Source organism: Delphinus delphis, chromosome 3 (genome assembly GCF_949987515.2).
Source record: "Delphinus delphis chromosome 3, mDelDel1.2, whole genome shotgun sequence".
In the NCBI taxonomy this organism is placed as follows: domain Eukaryota; kingdom Metazoa; phylum Chordata; class Mammalia; order Artiodactyla; family Delphinidae; genus Delphinus; species Delphinus delphis.
The window spans coordinates 46,056,813-46,074,689 of NC_082685.1; the positions used below are offsets into that span (position 1 = coordinate 46,056,813).

The following is a 17,877-nucleotide window of genomic DNA, read 5'->3' on the forward strand; positions in this document are numbered from 1 at the left end:
ACTTCTCGAGGGTGAAGGGAACTAAAATGTTCTAACCCAGTGATTCTCAGACTTTTTGATTTTGGGACTTTTTATACTCTTAAAAATAATCAAGGATCATAGGGAAGTTTTGTTTATGTGGGTAACAGCTATTGGCATTTTCATTATTAGAAATTAAAACTGAGAAGTTTTAAAATAACAAGAAACCTATTACATGTTAACATAAATACCATATTTTTAAGAATAATTGTTCCATTTTCCATAATTAAAAAAAGAGTGGTATTGTTTTACATTTTTGCAAATTTCTCTTACATCTGGCTTAATAGAAGCTAGCTGGCTCGTACCTACTTCTGCCTTTATCTGTTGTGATAGCGCATGTCTAGAGATCACCACTGTATATTTGTAACAGAATCAGAGTAGAAGAGGCAAATAATGTCTTGGATTACTATGAAAATAGTTTCACCTTGTAGATGCCCTGAAATCGTCTTAGAGACCCACTTCAAGAACTGTTGAACTGTTGAGTAAGGGAGTGGGGGTGAGAGGGAGGTTTTTGGTATCCCTGAAGGCTGAGGAGTATAGAATACTGGAGAGGGCTGTGAAGAAGAATCCAAAAGACAGGGTCTTGATCAGCAAGGCATCTCTGGGCCTCAGTTTCCTCATCTCTGAAATGGAGATATCATCCCCGCCCAGGCCATCCCATGGAGAGCGGCGAGGGCCAAATGAGACCACAGAAGAGCACTTTGAGGGTTTCTATACTCTACAAATACAATGTCTAAAACAGCCTTGAAAATCACCAAACACTACCCCTCCTATCTGTGAAAATAAACTAACCTTCTTTGCACTGGCAGCTTCTGAGCAGGCATTTTTTAAGTACTTCTTGGCTTTGCTGATGGCCATTTGGATTTTCTTTACAGCTGGTCGATGGAGTGCTCCAGCTGGAATACCATTGCCCAGGTGGCTTCTACAGAAACCTTTCTTCCCAGTCTCGTGTGAATGACCAAGAGTGGCACTCTGTTCTGGTGGAGGAGACAGATACTTCCGTTCACCTGTCGGTTGACAGTGCAGCCAACGCCTCCCTTGCGCTCCCAGAGAACTGCTGGAGTCTGAGGCCTGAAAGGGACCTCTTTCTGGGTGGCCTCGTCCTCTTGCATTCTTTCCCAAATGTCTCCCAGGGCTTCGAAGGCTGCCTGGATGCTGTCATGATCAACGGAGAGGCGCTGGAGCTACTGGCCCATGGCAAGAAGGTGGCGGGCATGCTGGAGAGGCGGGCCCTCACCCAGTGTTGCCTCCACAGTGACCAGTGCAGCCAGAACCCGTGTCTCAACGGTGGAAAGTGCTCACAGACCCACGGGGCAGGTAAGGCTAGGGCTGACCCTGAGGCTTATCCCAGGAGGCTCTGCAGAGGACCCTGCCAGGTTGAACTAGCAATCGTGTATCACCATAGAGTTTACCAAGCCGATTCCTCCACCACAGTCCTATGTGGGAGGGAGCGGGGGTGGGGGGCGGAGAAGAGAGCCATTAAAGCTCCATTTTACTGCTCAGGAAACCACTGGGCTACGTAAGGGATACCCAGAGAGGTAAAGGAACGCACCCAAGGTCACAGGGCTGCTAAGCGAGAGGCGTGCTCAGGGTGTAGGTCTCAGGGGAAATAGCCGCCTCTTCCCCTTACTGTCTGGTGAGTAACGAGTAGGGATCTGCTAGGTTTACACCAGGGGAGGCCAGTAGTCTTCTTTCACCCTCAACAAGAACTATCTTTCTTTCTCCTTTTTTTTTGGATGGGGGAAGGGTACGAATGGGGACCTCTGATGTAGAAGGCTGTAGTCATCACACATCTCAGTGTCATCATTGGTGCGTGCTAAGTTTCTCTCTCCCTCTCTTTTTTTTTTAAATTTATTTTTGGCTGCGTTGGGTCTTCGTTGCTGTGTGCGGGCTTTCTCTAGTTGTGACAAGCGGGGGCTACTCCTCGTTGCAGTGCGCGGGCTTCTCATTGCGGTGGCTTCTCCTGTTGCGGAGCAGAGGGTCTAGGCGTGCAGGTCTCAGTAGTTGTGGCTCATGGGCTCTAGAACGCAGGCTCCAGTAATTGTGGCGAATGGGTTTAGTTGCTCCGCGGCATGCGGGATCCTCTGGGACCAGGATTCTAACCCGTGTCCTCTGCATTGGCAGGCGGACTCTTAACCACTGCGCCACCAGGGAAGCCCAGTTTCTCTTTCTTATTGCCCTTTATACTCCACTGCCTTCTCCCTTCCTCAAACCCACAGGCAAACATTTAAAGTTTTAAAATGAGTTCTTTCAAAATGTAAGAACTGTTTTTCACATGCTTGAATTTCTAACTTATATAACTGGTATATCATGTTTTACAGTTTTCCATCCACGCTGCCACGAGTAATTCTTATTCATTGCTTTTAATTGAGGCTCAATACTCCAAGGCGTGCACGCGCTCACCTTTCCCCTCTGGACTCTCCCAGCAATGGACATCCCACCTCCATCAACAATGCTGCACTGAACATCCTCCCACATCATGTTACAAACCTATGTGAGAACTTTTCACACATACACACATACATACGCACCACCCAGAGACGGAATTCACATACTCAGAGTATGCAAATAGTTACTTTGACTAAATCGGGTCAGACTGCTGTCCAGCATGGCCGCAGCAGTCTGTACTTCCACCAGCAAGTGCGTGAGATTCCTAGGCCCCTACATCTCTGTCAACACTTGGCATTCTCCCATTTTCTAATCTTTGCCTGACAAATAATACTGTCATTTCTACCTAAGATACCCAAGGAGTCCATCACTTCTGCATCCCCACCGCCATTGGTCTGACCCCAGTCCCCATCACCTCTCTTCTTTTCTTCTGCACCAGCCACCTCCCTGCTCTCCTGCTTCTCTCCCTCCACTAGCATCTTCCAGCAGGGCACCAGAGAGATCTTTAAACAATGTAGATATGAGCACATCGCTTTCCTGCTTAGAATCTTGCAGTGGCTTCCCCTTGCCGTTCAGATGCCGTTCAGATGGAGTCCCAATTCCTAATTCCTGCCTGTGGGTCCTATGCCCTGGCCCCTCCCACTTGCTGGTCCACCCTGGTGACATGCCACACCCTCTCCTCCAAACCTTTGCACACGTTCTCCTCTGCCTGAAACATCTTCCTCTTTGCCCCTTTATCTTTTTGCCTGGCTAATTTTTACTCAACCTTCAGGTCTCAACTAAAATATCACCTCCTCCAGGAAACCTCCCCTGGTGCCTAGTTTAGGCTAACTCCTTTCCACAATGCTTCCCTTCAATAAAACTAATTTTTATGATAATTACTAATATACTGATATTATCTATAACTATCTCAGTTTGAACCCCCAAATTGCCATTTGCTTGCTGTGTGACCCTGAGCAAATGGCATGCATTCCCCGAGCCTCATTCCCTGACCTGCCATCAACTTGTACCTGTCCCTGATGAGGACAATAACAGTAACCAATCTCAGGGCTGTCGGGAGGATCAAACGAGCTAATACATGAAGATTCTTAGAACAACGATTACAATAAATAGTGTTGTCTAGGATGACGATACTCATTATTATCCTTTAGATGCCTATTCTCTGTAGTCTGTAAGTTGTTTGAGGGCAGGGATCCAACCATCTTGTCCAGCAGGGCACCAGTGCCTACCACGGTGCATGTGGCAGAGAGAGGCACTCAATAACTAAGTGTGAACACTGGGATCTGCGAACACACGAGAACCTGTCCCCTGGGGCCACTGGATCAGAGTGCTCTCTCATGGCCCTGCCCTTCTCCCCAGGCTATGTCTGCACGTGCCCCTCACAGTTCTCCGGGAGGCACTGTGAACAAAGGAAGGAGAACTGCACTTCGATGCCCTGCCTGGAAGGTGGAACTTGCATCTCTTCCCCCAAAGGAGCCCCCTGTATCTGCCCTCACCCCTACATGGGAGACAGGTAAGCACAGGAGAGGTCCCCTGCCACTGGTTCCTCTCCCTGAGTGTGGCACCACTGGGGGATGACCTCTGCACTCTGACCCCTAGAGAGGCCAATGGGCAGCCAGGGGCTGAGTGCTCTGGTTACCTGGCTTCTTGGCCTTTTCCACGTGTCAAGGCTTCTCTCTCCCACCACCTGCATCAGAACACTCTGGGAGGGGTGGTGCTCGTTAAAAAGACAGATTTCCCAAGCCCTATTCTGAACCTACTGAATTGGACTCACTAGGCTGGGACCAAGGAATCTGCACTTTCTACCAGATTTTCAGGCAGTTCTGATCTTTGCTGAAGTCTGAAAGTAGCAAAAGTTCTTATTCTCTTGCTCTGGACCGTGACTTTCCAGAAAGCGGCCTGGGGGTAAATTACTTTTTTTTTTTTTTTGGTGGGAAGTTGGAGAGGCAGGCTTGAGTGCAGGGGTTTTGATCCCATACATCTTTTAAGAGGGGACGTGGCAAGGGCAGTATAGTGACTCAGTCCCCTGACTACTTCTCTGTGTCCGCAGGTGTGAAATGGAATCAAGGGGCTGCTCAGAAGGACACTGTCTTGTCACCCCTGAGATCAAAAGGGGGGACTGGGGACAGCAGGAGATTCTGATCATCATAGTGGTCCTACTGGTCATTGTCATAATCTCTACTGGGCTTCTCTTCTACTGCCGCCGTTGCAAGTCCCACAAGCCCGTGGCCATGGAGGACCCAGACCTCCTGGCCAGGAGTGTTGGTGTTGACACCCAAGCCACACCTGCCATTGAGCTCAACTCCCTGAGCACAAGCGCCTGCAACAACCTGAACCAAGTGGAGCCCAGCAAGACCTCAGGTCCAAATGAACTCGTCACTTTTGGACCCAGCTCTAAGCAACGGCCAGTGGTCTGCAGCGTGCCTCCCAGACTCCCGCCGGTGGTGGTCTCTTCCCACTCTGAAAATGAGGCCATCATTAAGAGGACCTGGTCAGGCGAGGAGATGGGTCAGTACAGCCCACAGGCCTTTAGCTTCTGGGATTGATGGAACAGGGTAATAGACTGAAACACTCCATTATCTGAGCCACCATCCAGTCCATGAAGGGACGTGGTCAAGGTCACGGTGCACTAGTGGGCTGCACCAGGTCCCGGGTCTCTGGACTCAGAGTCTGTGCCTCATTCCGTGGTACCATGATCTACTCCCCTAAATTCCAAGACATTCCACAGGATTGATGTCCATGGCAGAAACCTGTAGACCCTGGATGGGGTGGGTAGGATCCCTGAAGTGAAAAGGGGGCTTCTGTATATTTATGCTTTTCTGGAAAGGGAAAGAGAGGCAGTTGTCCAAGCTTCTGGCTGCCCAGTCTAGAGGTACAGTAGCCTTGGGCCAGACCTGGCTGACCCAGAGGAGGGACCTTCACCCCCTCTCATCTTTGGCTCAAAAGGAGATGAATTTGTAAAGCACTTTATATTTTCTGGCTTATTCAGTAATAGTTAAAACAAGTATTTGCTCTTTCTGCAAATTGGGTCCCATAACTGGGACCCATAAAGCCACAGTGACTTATTCTAACTTACCCAACTATTCAGTAGCAGGGACAGAGGTAGGACCAAGGAGGCCTGGTCTCCAACCTTCGAAGTCACATCTCATTTAATCACCCTCTGTGACAGATGCCATCACACCTCCTAGTCCAAAATATGTGTTTGTTTCCTTCAATTAAGGAGACAAAACTCACCAGTAGGACTTGGGATAGAGCTGCTGTCTCCAGGAATGGGGGTGGGATGCATGGAGCCGTTCAGATTCTTCCCTTATCCACTGACCCTTGGATCAGTGGCACAAATTTACAAGATGGGCTGGCTTTGAGTTAAACCTCTGGCTTTGAACTTGACCCCATTGGATTCTAGATATTAATCTAAGCCGCCAGAGACAACACACAGACGGGCCACACACCCACCGACTCCTCGGCCCATCTGTACCACATGCTAAGTCACGTAGAGCAGCTCTAAGGCCAGTCGGAGCTTTCACCAGGGAAACTCAGAGCTCACCCTGTCTTGCTGTTCCCTTTCAGTGTACCCAGGTGGAGCCACAGTCTGGCCCCCAACTTACTCCAGGAAGGAACACTGGGAATACCCCCGCTCCGAAGGGACCCCCGGCCCTCTGCTGCCATCGCCTCGCTGCCACCGGAACCCAGCTGTGATGCCGGACCCCACTGCCCTCTACGGGGGCTTCCCCTTCCCACTGGAGATGGAAAACAAGCGAGCACCCCTTCCACCCCGTTACAGCAACCAGAACCTGGAAGATCTGATCCCCCGACGGCCCCCCAGTCCCCAGGAGCACCTGCTGGCCCCCTGTCTCAACGAGTACACAGCTATCAGCTACTACCACTCGCAGTTCCAGCAGGGAGGGGGAGGGCCAGGGCCCTGCCTGGCAGAAGGGGGCTACAAGGGGGTGAGCATGCGCCTCAGCCGGGCCGGGCCCTCTTACGCCGACTGCGAGGTAGGGGGCGGTCGTCCCACGGGCCGGGGCCAGCCCCAGGCCCCCCCCAACTATGAGGGCTCTGACATGGTGGAGAGTGATTATGGGAGCTGTGAGGAGGTCATGTTCTAGCTGCCCTCAGACGGAGGCAAGGGGGAGGCCGAGGACTTGGCGCCTTCCCCTGTCTGGCGGGGAGCGAGTTGAGCATGGCTGGGAAACTGGGAGGGAAGCCCCCATACCCAGTCCGGGTTGCCACATCTTGAAATGTGCTCTTCCAGACCCCCAGCTAGTCCCTGAGGATGGAGGGAAGCTGAGGGTAGAGCTCCAGAAACAGCACTAGGGCCCCCGGCAGAAAGGGTGTGCACAGAGCCGTTACCCTGGACACCCAGGAAAATCTGACTCCTGGGATGGGTAAAAGGCAGTGTGCGTCTCCCTGACAATTCCTAGGGAGTCAGGGCCTGAACGGGCCTGTCGGGCACATTCTTAGACCTGCCCGTTGCTGCACACTCTGCAGGCCGAGGTGGGATCATGCCTCACAGGCAAGCACCACAGCTGCTGAGAGACAAGGTCCAAGGTCACCGACCCTGCAGGGCAACAGGGTGTCCTCCTAGGGGCTGAGAGGTGAGCAGCAGGGGAGCAGCTACCACATGTCACTTGTACGCCCTGCCTGCCTCGCTGCAGAGTCTGCTCCATGTCAGGCACCGAGCCAGGCATCAGGCATAAGACAGTGAACTATGGCAACAAGGGTTCCCAAGGAGCATCACTTGGCCTCAGGTTCCTGGAGGTCCCACTCCTCTAATCTAATTCCAAGCACCTTGAGCCTCCTCTTTAAGTCTGACTTAAAGCCTGACTTTCTACTAGCCAGGGCCTGCCAGGATCTGTGCAGCCCCTGAACCGTCTTTGTTAAAGAGTTCAGACCTCATGGAACTCTGGGTTCGTCAGCCCAAGTTTCGCAAGCACTTTGGGCCAAAGGCAAGAAGGACATCATTCTTCATTTTTAAAAAAATTCTTAGGCACTTTTCAACCTTGCTGTCTGGATGAGTTGCCCCAAAGGGATTTTTCTTCCATAGACACAAGGAAGTCGGAACTCCTATGCAGGGAAGGGTGGAAGCAGGGAGCCGGACATCAGGAGTATCCTTTCCTGCCCCTCTGTTTCAGAGGCCTGCCAATCCAAGTGTTACCTGCAGCGACTCAACCCTATGCATGGAGGGTCATTGTGGGCATGTGTCTGCACATGTGGGTGCTTATGTACAGTACGTATGTACACATGTGCAGAACATATGTAGCCCGGAGTGGTAGGGACCAGAGACTTCTGGTGGCCTTGCCACTCCCTCACCTGCCAACCCCTGTCTCCGGTCCACTGCCTTTTCATGTGTCTTGCTTCTGGAGACAAAAGTCTAAAGGAAGAGCAATAGCCACTCTTACCCATAGGGCTGCTGCCTCCAGCACGAGGGAGCTGTGTGGGTGACAGGGTGTTTGTGTGCATGGTTCATGGCTGTGCGGGCGACTGTGAGCGTGAGTGACGGGATGCCTGGTTTTACTGGACATTTGTGGTTGTTGTTTTTTTTTTTAACAATAAAATATCTTTTTTACTGTTATTTTCCGTGTCACTTAGGCTGTTTGGTCAGGGGAAGGTCACAAGGGTCTACAGGCCCTTCCAAGCTGAGGTTCGTGGAATTTGGGGGCTGGAAGGGGCCCCAGAGGTCATTAAGCATCATGATTCTCAAACCTTGCAAAATGGCTAAAATACATATCTCTGAGGCCCACACATATAAAATCGGAACCTCTGGGAGAAGGGCCCAGGACACTATTTGGAAAAAAGTCCTCTAGTTCTGATACAACTGTGCATAGTTAGTGGACAAGTCTGCTAAGCAGAGGTGAATGAAAGGCCCTGGACAAGACTTCAGGACTGCTGACCGCCCCCCACCCCGGCCAGCACCCTTGGCCACACATCACACTGGTCAGGGAGAGGGGACAATATCGCAGGTTTGGAAGGCCAGCCTCCTGATGCCCAGAGTTAGCCTTTGGCGCTGCTCCACAGCTCGCCCCGAAGCCCAGCTGGATGTGAATGTCACCAGGCAACCTGGTCCGTGCGGGCCTTGAGGGTACAACACCAAGACTGGACAGTCCAGTCCCTGCCGACAGGCTCCCAGTGCAGGTGGGCAGAGAAGGCACGTCCATGGGAGGCACCACAGCAGACCGTGGCTCTGGGGTCCGATGGGCTCGGTTCCAAACTGCTGTGCCACACACTAACGTGGCCTCAGGCAGGTATGACCGGGCCTCTCACTGTTCAGTAAAATGAAGAGTAAATAACATCCCTATTCTCAGGGATAAGTTCAAAGAGCTTATAGCAGCATAAACAATAACTGGTGACCATCATGCTAGGGAACAATACTGGGTAGTATACAAATAGGATTAACTTATCAGAACTGTGCGGGAAATCACAAATAACCTAGTCCAGGGTCGCCCAAACTTCTGTTGCTTTGCCTAACACTTTTATGATTTTTTTCCTGATAGAATAACACCTGTACTATTATTTACTAAATCGTTTTTACTGTACTTAGATTTTAAAAAATGTTTTTATTCACCTTAAAAGGATAATATCCATAAAAGAAAAGATCTGAAAATTCCTATTTTTTGTAGCGCACATGAAGATACATAAACATTCTGGTTTTCACAATGACTGTCTAAGGCCCTCTAGATCATCTCTGGGAAACACGGATCTAGTCCATCTTTGTTCTCAATGTTCCTCACCCTGCAGAGAAGGGGTTTGTGTGAAGTTCCACAGGTAGAACTTCACAGCAGTGACACCACATTCCGGTCTGACACCAGCCTTGGCATCTCCCTAAAATACCACATGCTCTTTTCCTGGATGGGGAGCCTCTCTCCACCCAGCCCACCTCTGTCCCCACCTGTCCCCTCCTTCCCTTTGTCCTCCTGAGCCTGCACCTTCACGGATCAGCCACTAGAGGGCTCTCTGGGACCAAGAAGCAGAGCCGCAGAAGAGAAGGTTTTCAGGGAAATCCTCGCATCTCAAGGCACTGGGGTTCTGATTCCAAACGTCCTGAGTCTGACACAGCGTGACAGTGTCAGAGAAAGGCAGAGACCCAGACCTAGGCCTCCTGACCTGACCCAGGTGAAAACACAGCTCACCATAATCATCCTCACCACCACTACTGGCACTTGCTGTATGACAGGAGCTGTGCAAGCACTTGGCATGTCTTATCTCACTTAATCCTCACCAAAAACGCATAACGTAAGTACTGTCATCTCTGTTTTACAGATGAAGGAACAGGAGGCATCCAGAAATTAAGTGGCTTGTAACTTACAGTAGTGACTCAAAGTGAAGTCACCCAGTTCATGAGTGACAGGGTCAGGATTCAATCCAGGGCTGCCGGACTCCAGAACTATGCCTTACATTTGGGTTCGTGAAACCAATTATAAATACAGGATATCAGAAGACTGAAGAATAGCAGAAACTAGTCCAAGGATCCAACTGAGTTCAGAGGCCAAGAACGTCACTATAATTCTAAGTGGTGTTAACAGCTGGAATGTCTGCTCAACCCCAGGGCTCAACTCCAGACCACCCTTGTAATCCTGCATCCAGTTCTGAGGCTGGGCCTTAAGAGCGACACGGTAACCTTGGGCATTGCTAGAGGAGGGCAGCTAGGAAGGGGGCGGGGCTGGGGGGGCGGCGAGGACTCACAACCACGTCGCACGAGGAAGGGCAGCCGTAATCCACCAGGGGCACCTGTAATCCACCAGGACCAATGGCAAGGGAATTGTGAGACAGCTCCTCGGATGGACAGCCTGCACTGCCGCACCATCACACGGAGTTTCTCAAGGCCTTATGGAGAAGGTAGATACATCTTCCAGGAATCAGAGCAGTGCTCTGGAGGGACACACATCAGGTCTTGTGGGGAGAGCCGCAAAAAGTGAATATCTGGGGGTAGAAGAAGGGCAGACAGAGCCAAACCACTCTCATGTGGACTGAAGATTATAGAGATTCTATAAGATCGAGGGGGAAAAAGATACAGTATGTAAAGTTTTGAGATATGGAGTGACTTGCCCAGGGCCCATGCTGGTCCCATAGAGAACAGCTGCCCCATCCTCCTGGTGCCACACCATGAATGGGTGAAACGCCTGCCTGTGAAGACACCGGGCCCAGGTGCAGAACAACAGCCCACGCTGCAGCATCTGAGGACAGGCTTTGGGAGTTCTCGGTGACTTTGCCAGCTCCACCTTGAGGAGAGGCACAGGCTGTGGCACCGCAAGAAGAGCAGCATCATTCTCAAGGACAGGGCTGGGGAACGACAAGCCTTCTGAATTTTCTCATGATTCCTCAACAGACCTACAAGGTCCAACCAAGGAAAGTGCTTGGTTAGATCAATAGGAAACTCAAAATTAATAGAGTGATGTCAACTCCTCACAGGCCGGGACACCATTCTCTCCTGAAGGAGACGACACTGAATTTAGTAACCAGCCAATTCCAGATACACGATCAGCCCCACAGACTGGCACTCATCCTGATCCCATCAACACCGCAATCAACTCGTGATCTGGGGAAGTGGCCAAGTCGTCACATCTCTCTAGCATCAGTAGCGAGGAGGTTAACCAGAGAAGCAGTGTTACAGCATCACCAAGAAGGAAGCCATAAATTCTGACAGAAGCGGCCAGGGAAGGTTCTAGAGAGCAGCAGCCACTGGAGCGGGGTCTTAAAGTTGAGCTTCAGATGGAGCACAGGGAGAAGGGCCAGCTGGGCTAAGAAAACAGCCCAAAAGGAAGGCCTGAAGGTTTTCAGTATTTCCGCAGTGCTGGGTGGTTCTGATGGGTGGGAGTGGAGGGACTGTGGAGCACAGGGCGGGGAAAGCATCCTGGGGTCGGAATGTGGGAGGAGCTAGGTACCCAGAGCAGGGCCTGGAGATACACTGTGTCCACCCAGGGATGTGAGGGGAGGAGTGACAGAATCAGGTAGCAGGGAAGTGAATCCTTCGAGCAAAAACATGAGGTCTGGAGTCAGACAGACCTGAGTCCACCATTTAGAAAATGTGTGATCTTGGGGACTTCCCTGGAGGTTCAGTGGTTAGGACGCCACGCTTCCGCTGCAGGGAGCGTGGGTTCAATCCCTGGACAGGGAACTGAGATCCCGCATGCCGTGTGGTGTGGCCAAAAATAATAATAATAATAATAATAGAAAATGTGTTATCTTGGGCAAGTCATTTAACCTTTTATGCCTCAGTCTGAAAAGTGGGGATTATTACCAGCACCTTCCCTCACTGGATCTGAGCACCCAAGAAAATAATATAGGTAAAGTGCTTGGCACAGTTGGCATAGTAAATGTTTAGGAGATGTTAGATATTTTATCACTGCTATTAAAGAGGCAGATCTTAAAAAAAAAAAAAAAAAAGAGGCAGATCTTTTCAGAGTATCCATGACCACACACCTTTGTTCCCCAGCCAAGACAAAAAGACATCCCCCCAGCTTGGGGTAGTTAGGGGCTAAGTGTATTAAGGCAGTGGTTCTTGATGGAGAGGGTGGTGATTTCCAAACATACCCCTGCCCCAACACACACACACACACACACACGGACCTTTGACAATGTCTGGAGACACTTTGGGTTGTCATAGCTGGCAGGGTGCAAGTGGCATCTAGTGGGTAGACCAGGGATGCTGCTAATCGCCCTACAGTGCACAAGACAGTCCCCACAGCAGAGAACGATCCAGCCCAAAATGAACATAATATCAAGGCTGAGGAACTCTGTCCTAAGGAAACATATGTGGCCTTTAGGTAACACGGTAGCAGCTGGGAACCTGGCCTGAGGCAAAAGTACACGTAGGCCAAGAATTGCAGTTACGGCATATGGTTTGCTCATTTATAAAAAGGCACCAGTCTGGATCCTCCATTTGTCAGAGTAAATGTCAGGGTGAGTAAAAAACGAAAAACAATCCATGTATATATTATATATAATATATATATATAATATAAATATTCCATGACCAAGTGGGATTTATTCTAGGTAAGCTAGGCTGGTTCAATATTCAAAGATGAATCCATTTAATCTACCATATTGACCAGTGAAAACAGAAAAAATGTAAGATTATAGCAATTGATGCAGAAAAAGCATTCAACAAAATTAAGCCATTCTTTCAAGAAAAATCTCTCAGTACAGGAAGAGAGGGGGAACTTCTATAAAAATCTTACAGTTGGCATCATATTGAAAGGTGAAAGACTGAAGGCTTTCCCTGTAAGATCAGGCACAAGGCTAGGATGTTACTGGAACCACTCTTTTTTAACACAGTACTGAAAGTTCTAGCCAGTGCAATAAGACCAAAAAAAAAAAAAAAAAAAAAGGTATACAGATCATAAAAGAAGTACAACTACTTCTATTTGTAGACAACATGTGCTATCTACACAGAAAATCCCCAGAATTTTAACCAAACACTCACAGAACTACAAAGTGAGTGCAGAAAGGTCATAAGACAGGTTTAACACTCAAAAATAAATTTCATTTCTATATACTACCAATAAACATGTGGAAACTGAAATAAAAAACACATTACCATTTACAATTGCTCCAAAGAAAATTAAATACTTAGGTATAAATCTAACAAAACATTTACAAGGTCTGATAAATGGCTAAAATAAAAAATAACATCACCGAATGCTGGCAAGAATGCAAAGAAACTGGATCATTCACACATTGCTGACAGAAACGTAAAATGGTACAGCCACTCTGGAAAATGGTTTGCAAAATACTTTTAAAACTAAAAACGGGCTTGCCATACAACCCAGCAATTGTACTGACATAACATCCCAGAGAAATAAAAACTTATCTTCATAAAGAAACTTGTACATGAGTATTCACAGCAGCTTTATTTGTAATAGCCAGACCTGGAAGCTATGCAAATTTCCTTCAATGGGTGAATGGATAAACAAACTGTGGTAGATCCATACCATGGAATACTACTCAGCAATGAAAAGGAATGAACGCTTCATACATGCACCAACATGAATGATCCTCAAGGAAATTACACTGAGTGAAAGAAGCCAAACTCAAAAGGACACAGAGTATAATTACATTTATAGAACATTCATGAAGTAACAATGACAGAGATGAAGAACAAACAGATTAGTGGTTGCCAGGGGTTAGGGGATGTTGGGAAGGTGCAGGGCATGGATGTGTCTGTAATGGGGTAGCATGAAGGAGTCTTGCGGTGATGGTACAGTTAAGCATCTTGATTGCGGTAGAAGAAGCCACACATGATAAAACTGCTGAGCTACACACACAAACACACATACACGAACATGCACACACTCCAACGAGTGCATATATAACTGGAGAAACAAGAATGAGCGCTAAGGATTGTGCCAATGTCAATTTCCTGGTTTTGATAATGTGCTGTGGTTATGCGAGCTGTCAACACTGGAAGAGACTGGGTGAAAAGTGCACTGGATCTCCCTATTTGCCTGCACCTTCCTGTGAATCTATAATTACTTCAAAATAAAAAGCTTAATGTTTTTAAAAACCAAATTTTAAAGGAGTAAAATTATTTGAATGAATACCTTGCTAAAGAAGATAGACCAGGGGGCCAGAGAACCAAGGAATCAGGCAACTTGGGAACCAAGAAAAGAAGGAAAATGGTCAACTTGATGAAGAGGAAGGTGAAGGAGGAGGAGACAAGGTGATCAAGATGCTGGTTACATTGAGTAACAAAACCAAGAAACAGAAAACAGCCTCATGCTTGCTGCCTGGGAATGAAATACTGATGTATACTACAACATGGACCTTGACAACATTATGCAAAGTGAAAGAAACCAGAGAAGAAGGTCACATATTGCATGGTTCCATTTATATGATATATCCAGAATAGCAAATCCATAGAGACAGAAAGCAGATTAGTAGCCGCTAGGGGTTAGGAGGAGGGGGTGTATTAATCATGGTTTCTGTATTTTATGATGCTTTGACATCTTAGGGCCTTGTGGACCCAGAGGGGGGACTGCTCCTCCCAGAGTCAGCTAACTCCTGGAGAAAGCAAACAGCTTGCCTAAGGACATCCCTTTGAAATGCAAATCAATCAGTCCTGAGCGCAAACCCCAACCCAACTCATGTAATCAGTCTGGAACACAGTCTCAATCACCCCAGGACCAGTTATGGACAACTAGGGACCACCTCTACAGCCCAGGCTGCTCAAAGTGTTTACCTATCTAACCCTAAGTCTGCTCAGTTTGCTAACCCTGCTCTGCCTTGCCTTTCCCACAAAAACCTCAATAAAGGCTCCTGCCCACATTTCCCCCTCTCTTCTTCTGCCTCCGGATCACCCCTGGCACTTCCCCATGTGGCTCTGCCTCCTGTTTCTGTGGATCTGTGAGTAGAAAAACTTCATCCTTTGTGACAGTCATATCTGTTTCCGTGTGCCTTACCATACCTAATTAAAACAAATCCCAGGTACATTTTAAAACAGGGGGGAATAGGAAGTGTTTCATGTGTATATGGTTGTCATTTGGGGTGATAAAAATATTCTGGAATTAGCTAGTGGTAATGGCTGCACATCATTGTGAATGAGCTAATTGTCTCTAGCGGTAAATTTTATTCTGTATTTCTGTACTTTGCATTTCTACATAGACAATCGTTGTCTATGAATAAAAGTTTTTTTTTTTTTAAAAAAAAGGCCAATGGTAAATAAGCCCAGGAAAAGATGCACAGCATCAGTAGTCATTAGGCAAATGCAAATTAAAATCACAATGAGGTACTACTACATATCCATTAAGATGGGTAAAATTTTAAAAACCACAATATGAAGTATTGGTGAGGATATGGAGCAAATGGAACTTTCACAAATTGTTGCTAAGAATCCAAAATGGTACATCCACTTTGGAAAGCAATTTTCCAGTTTCTTACAGAGTTAGTATACACTTAACCGCACAACCTCACAATTCCAGTCCAAGGTATTTACCAAAGAGTAATAAACACGTATGTCCACACAGATATCTGTACGTGAATATGTATAGCAGCTTTATTCATAACACCCCAAACTGGAAGCAACCCAAATGTCCAAAGACTCGTAAATAAATAAACTACGGTTCAGCCACGCAACAGAATATTATTCCGCAATAAAAACAAACTCCTGATACATGTCACAACAGAGGTGAATATAAAAAGCATTATGCAAAGTGAAAGAAGTCAGACAGAAAGGACCATACTTAACGTTCCATTTATATGACATTCTAGAAAAGGCAAAACTACAGTCAGTTCAGTTGTTTCCAAGGGCCGAGTGGCATGGGGATGGGATTGCAGAGGGGCACAAGGGACCTTTGGGTGGTAAAGGAAACATTCTGATCTTCATTGAAATGGTGGTCGGCATGCATTTGCCCAAACTCATCAAATTGTGCACTTAAAAAACAGGTGACTTAGGTAAGTTATTCCCCAATTTTTTAAAAAAAGAGGTGGGGGAGACCAAAGGCCAAGGGTCTAGTAAAGGGTACCAGTTGAAGACACAGTTTCTTGGCACATGTCTGCAATGGGCTAGGTCTGAGGAAGCCAGCCTACTTGGCAAAACGCCCTAGCTAGACTTAGGACCCAAATCCAGACCCTGTCACTCAATTTATGTCCGTGCAGGTGCAGTGGGCTTACCTTGACGGCCTTGGTTACCTGGAAGGGGGGATTATGGCATTATGTACAGACAGGAGCAGGAATAAAAACATGAAGAGGTGAACAGTCTAAGAAGGGTTGAATGCTCTGCCCAAAGCCAGTGAGCAAGACAAGATTATAATGAATGCATAACCAAAAAAAAGAAAAAAAAACAAGTAAAACTGCTTTCCTCTAAGTCTTGGTTTTCTTCAATTCAGCTAATGTTTCATAAAATGTTTCATAAGCCCTTCATGCCAGGTACTTTATAACATTCTAACCCTCTCAATAGTCCCTAAGGGTGGCCCTCCCTCCTGAGGCTGCAACAAAGAGGGCAAGGCAGCCACTGCCTTGGGAAGGGCTTGGGTTCTGCAACCACAGGGCTCGCATACATATCCGGACTCTGCCCCTTGCTGGCTGGTGTCCCGGAACAGTCACTGAATGCCTTTGACCCCCCCTATCCACCCACCACCAGTTCCAGTAATAATACTGATCGTAGAAAACAGTCATCATACTTTCCCCACCTTCCTCTGTCAGTAAAGTTTTACACCTCAACAGTGTTCCTTGAGGGCTCTGCTTTTAGACAAGTCTAATCTAGTCAGCCAATGAAGATCAGTATTCAAATCATCTCAGGGGCAGCTTGGATGGCCTTGTTTTTCCTCTTAAATGTGACAAAAAGGGAGTCATCTCTTGCATGTCCTGAAATCTATCTTGTCACTTCCAGAAAGGTAGGTGTTACCTCTGGTATCAGTCAGGTTCTTCAGAGACACAGAAAGAGTTAAGATGGAGATATTCATACTTACATATATACAGGAGGTGGTGGGGGAGACAAAGAGGGGGAAACAGAGAGAAAGAGAGAGAGACACAGACAGGCAGACAGACATTTCAAGGACTTCAGTGATTGTGCAGGGTGGCAAGTTCAGAATTTACAGGGCCAGCTAGCAGCTGGAAACTCTCGGGCAGGAGTCAATGCTGCAGTCTTGCAGAATTTCTTTCTCAGTGAAACCTCAGTTTTGCTCTTAAGGTCCTCTTAGCTGACTGGACAAAGCCCACCCACATTTTGAAGATAATCTTTTTATTTAAACGCAACTGACTGTGGACATTAACCACATCTACAAAACATCTTCAAGGCAACACCTACGTTAGTGTTTGACTGAATAACTGGGTTATTCAATACAATTGCCCAACCACCATGACACTTAAAACTGACCATCACAACTGTCCTGGGTGGTCATCTGACACACACAGAGGGGGCTGAGAATTCCTACTCAAGTTTTTGAGAGAAGCAGGAGCACACTTAGGAAGGGCAGGATTGTCTAACAGAAAAATAACTACCGCCCTTTCTTGGGGACTCTCCATCCACAGATGGTTCTGCTGTTCCCACTACACCCCTGGATGAGCTCTGTGACATAAACCAGAAACATTTTGGCATAACATCTAGTAAAGGGATCTGAGTGACCAAAAAAAAGAAAAAAAAAAAAAAGTGAAAACAAGGACACAGACTGCAACCTCTCAAACATCAAAAATAAAATTCATTTATTAAGGAAAAGTTTAACACATGAATCGTGTGCAGAACCCAAAATAAGATCTTCCATGAGCTCCAGCATGATCCACGTCTCTATACATACCATGCGGGAAACACACATCCAACGCAGGCACATAACATACACAGGACTGTCTTGTTATCAAGACCTGCTGGAGGGTAGTTTTTCATATTCCTCTTATTCACACATCCACTGACATGTTCTACAACAGAGCCACATGATTTTATTGTTCAGTAAAACAAAATCACTTCTACAGCACCACCTTGATTGAAACAAAAGAACACGGCTGACAACAGGCACCCTCACTCCCCACTGCAACTCTGGCAAC

General features: G+C 47.5%; 1 protein-coding gene across 1 annotated transcript in view; it reads left to right on the forward strand.

Annotated features, from left to right (window-relative positions):
* The window catches only part of FAT2 (FAT atypical cadherin 2), a 65,547-nt gene extending 57,281 nt beyond the window's left edge, over positions 1–8,266 (forward strand). The window contains exons 20-23 of the mRNA XM_060008491.1: positions 894–1,335; positions 3,766–3,919; positions 4,457–4,914; positions 5,974–8,266. Of these exons, the coding sequence (XP_059864474.1) occupies positions 894–1,335; positions 3,766–3,919; positions 4,457–4,914; positions 5,974–6,512 (1,593 nt within the window). The 3' untranslated portion in view covers positions 6,513–8,266. The remainder of the gene's footprint in view (positions 1–893; positions 1,336–3,765; positions 3,920–4,456; positions 4,915–5,973) is intronic.
* Positions 8,267–17,877: the final 9,611 nt, after the last annotated feature.